This window comes from Sphaeroforma arctica, assembly GCF_001186125.1.
Source record: "Sphaeroforma arctica JP610 unplaced genomic scaffold supercont1.726, whole genome shotgun sequence".
NCBI lineage: Eukaryota > Ichthyosporea > Ichthyophonida > Sphaeroforma > Sphaeroforma arctica.
This window is the reverse complement of record NW_014039832.1, coordinates 6,375-9,594: the sequence shown is the minus strand read 5'-3', so window position 1 is coordinate 9,594 and position 3,220 is coordinate 6,375. Positions and strand designations below refer to the sequence as shown.

Genomic DNA, 3,220 nt, shown 5'->3' with positions numbered 1-3,220 from the left:
GCTCGTTGAAGTGGCTGCTGGGCCAAGCCCTACCGCAGCTTGTGCCTGATGTATCAAAATGGGATCTGTTAGGTGCTGCGTAGCTGCATTAAGATGTCCCTCGTCACGTACAGCATCTCTGCCAATCACTTCGGCATGATTATCAGTGTTACTAGTCGAAGGTGCTAAAGGTCCCATACCTACCGCCGCTTGAGCCTTTTGCATTAGAGACGGATCAGTCAAGTGCTGCGTATCTGCTGTCAGATCACCCTCTCCCTGTACTGCTTCTGTGCCAATCTCGTTTGCTAAGGTGCGATTGCCATTGGGCGAGTCTTTAACTTCGATTGTGCGCGATACTTCGTCAGAATCTTTGGACACATATGGTTTAGTATCCAGAACGGCCGAGTTACTCTTAGTGTCCACAGGCGCGGCATTACATTCACCATCCTTTGCCAAACTCGCTGATTCACAATTGTATTGAATGGATACCATATCGGCCTCAGGCACAATATCCCTTGTACCCGAATCAAGTCTACCATCACCTCGAACTGCATCTCTACCAATTTCCTCCGCATTGCTGTCAGCGGGGGGTGCTCCCGTCACAGAACTCAAGTCAGGTAGGGCTGGTACCATGCTCATGGCACTCTGCACGATTGTGGGTTTGTCCGATTTTGCAAGGGGTCCATAACCAAGGGTGGCCTGAGCCTTCTGCACTATAGACGGGTCAGTCAAGTGCTGTGTGGCTGCGTTCGAGCATCCATCGCCTTCTCTGCCTATACTCTCCGCATGGGTGTCCGTATCGCTTGTTGAAGGGGCTAGAGGTCCTACACCCAGAGCGCCCTGAACTTTCTGAGTCAATGAAGGGTCGGTTAGATGTTGTGTCTCTGAGTTTGGGTTGCCATCGTCACGTACGGCATCTTTACCTATCGCCTCCGAATGATTGTATGTGTTACTTGTAGAGGGAGCAAGAGGACCCATCCCTACCGTCGCTTGTGCCTTTTGCATCACAGATGGATTGGTGAGATGTTGCGTACTGTCGTTGAGATTTCCCTCATGTACAGCGCCTCTACCGAGTGTCTCCGCGTGACTGTCAGTGTTGCTGCCTGTAGGTGCTAGAGGCCCTACGTTCACAGTGGCTTGTGCCTTTTGCAATAAAGTTGGGTCAGTTAAGTGTTGTGTGTCAGTGTTTAGATTTCCATTTCCGTGCACAGCGTCTCTGCCAATATCCTCGTTGGCTCTGGCTGTATCAACGTCACCATCCGATGTATGAGACACATCACGTGGCGAGTAGTACTCCTTACTCTCCTGTTCTAGAGTGGGGCCAGTCTGGCTCACCGTATCGGCAGTTGCCAAAGACACAGCCTCATCCGTAGAGTTGCCCACAGAATCCGGCTGTGTTGTACCAAATACCATATTCGAGATACCCTGCATTATACCATTGCCGCCAGCAGTTGTATCAAAGGCTTCGTCGGCAGAGAAGGGGTTGTTCGAAGAAGAGGTTTTATTACTTTCGCGTGGGGCACTGGAACCCGCGCTACTGAAGGTGACATCATATGAGTTCGCAATATTTGGGTTTTGCGCCGCCCGTGCACTGCGCTCAGTCGTATCTAATTGCACTGTCGAAGGCTTCATATGAGCGGTAGGAATAGATACCTGAGAACTCTCTAGGGTGGTCATCTTAATCTATTTTAGTTGTTCGTAATATTGTTAGTTTTTCTGATTTGAATTTTCGAATATGAACCTAACATTGCACAGTATCGTTCCTTTAAATATGTAGGAAATGGATCCATCATTGAATGGAAGTCGACGATCGTCAATTCTCAATTCTGCTGTTGTAAATAAAAACCACCGAGCCACTCACTCCAGACATTGGACAATCCAGTTGTAATCCACTCCGGATTATCTTCACAGTGTACATATTGTATTGCATAATGCATACGTGTATGTTTTTTTATAGAAAATAATAAGATTACAGAAGGTCCACACAACTAAATCAAATATGATTTCAAGATTTTATATTCAGCAGAAGGCTATTTTAGTAAATATTTACATACATACGTTCCGATTTTGGGGGGGGGTTTCTCTTTTTATTTTTATTTTTTAAAACACAAACAAATAGTAATAAAACACCTTCATCAGTCTTTTATTAGAAAAAAAATATCTGTGGCTTTTTAAATAACATTGAGATGAATGTAGTATTACATCTCCCATTGGTTCACTGTAATTGACCGCGCAGAACTTACTTGGTCGTATTGGAGAAGAAAACAGCAACCTTGGCTGTCTGGCTGATACTAAGAAGTACTCGTTTAAAATTCATTTGCTCATCACCGCCAATGGATGCTAAATATTTGAAATGGAAAGCTGTGACTCTTGCTCATAGGATAGCGTTTATCAGGACAAAAAACTGAAGATAAAAAGGCCACAAAAAGAAAGCATTTTTTAACTTTCTTTCTGTATGTTTGTAGTATTGTAGTTACATATCCTACATATATACATTTATAGTATTTGTTTTTTTTGTTTTAAAAATAAAACAAAACCAAAACCACAACGGGTATTTACATAGAACTGTAGCGTTGTGAAAAATGATGACTGAGATTTTCTATTTTGAAACCACAGTGCCACACCCGCCTCCACGGCACACCTCACAAGTGACCAGTCACAATTTGATCTCTATTTTATAATGAATTTGAGGTACTGTGTTATGTGTAGCCAGCTTGCCCTTTGCCATTGGAGAATATTTGTCGGAATGTTTACTCATAATTCATAATGTAGTAGAAAAAGACTCTTACATTTACATCCCTGATGACAGTATGACTACTTATGTACTGCATAAGATTCCTGTTTCTGATCCAAAAGGGAGGCGTACGACACGGTAGGTTTTCTCTAGGTCATAGCCATAGGCAAAAAAAATATTCTCAGATATCTGCGATGGCACCCGGCGTGTGGTGTCCTATATTGCCATCATCAATACAAGAGCATGACAATATAACCTCCAAATATAACAACCAATTTCATATATATTAAACTTTTCTAGAGCCGCATTACACCTACCCAGGCAAATAAACGGGCAGTCTATTATATCGACGAAACTGTCAAATGCGTAAACACAATATGAACCCATCACGTTGAAATGGATATACAAAGTAATCCATATCCAACTACAAATTGCCTCGATAGCTTACCGAGATTTCTATCAACTCTTGGCATTCCATAATTTTTTCGCCTCTTAGTGCGCGAAGTA

General features: G+C 43.2%; 1 protein-coding gene across 1 annotated transcript in view; it reads right to left on the bottom strand.

Annotated features, from left to right (window-relative positions):
- Window positions 1–1,656, bottom strand: part of SARC_08261 (hypothetical protein) — a gene marked incomplete at both ends in the record, with an annotated part of 4,393 nt that extends 2,737 nt beyond the window's left edge. Inside the window, one exon of the mRNA XM_014297765.1 lies at window positions 34–1,656. Within this exon, the coding sequence (XP_014153240.1) occupies window positions 34–1,656 (1,623 nt within the window). The remainder of the gene's footprint in view (window positions 1–33) is intronic.
- Window positions 1,657–3,220: the final 1,564 nt, after the last annotated feature.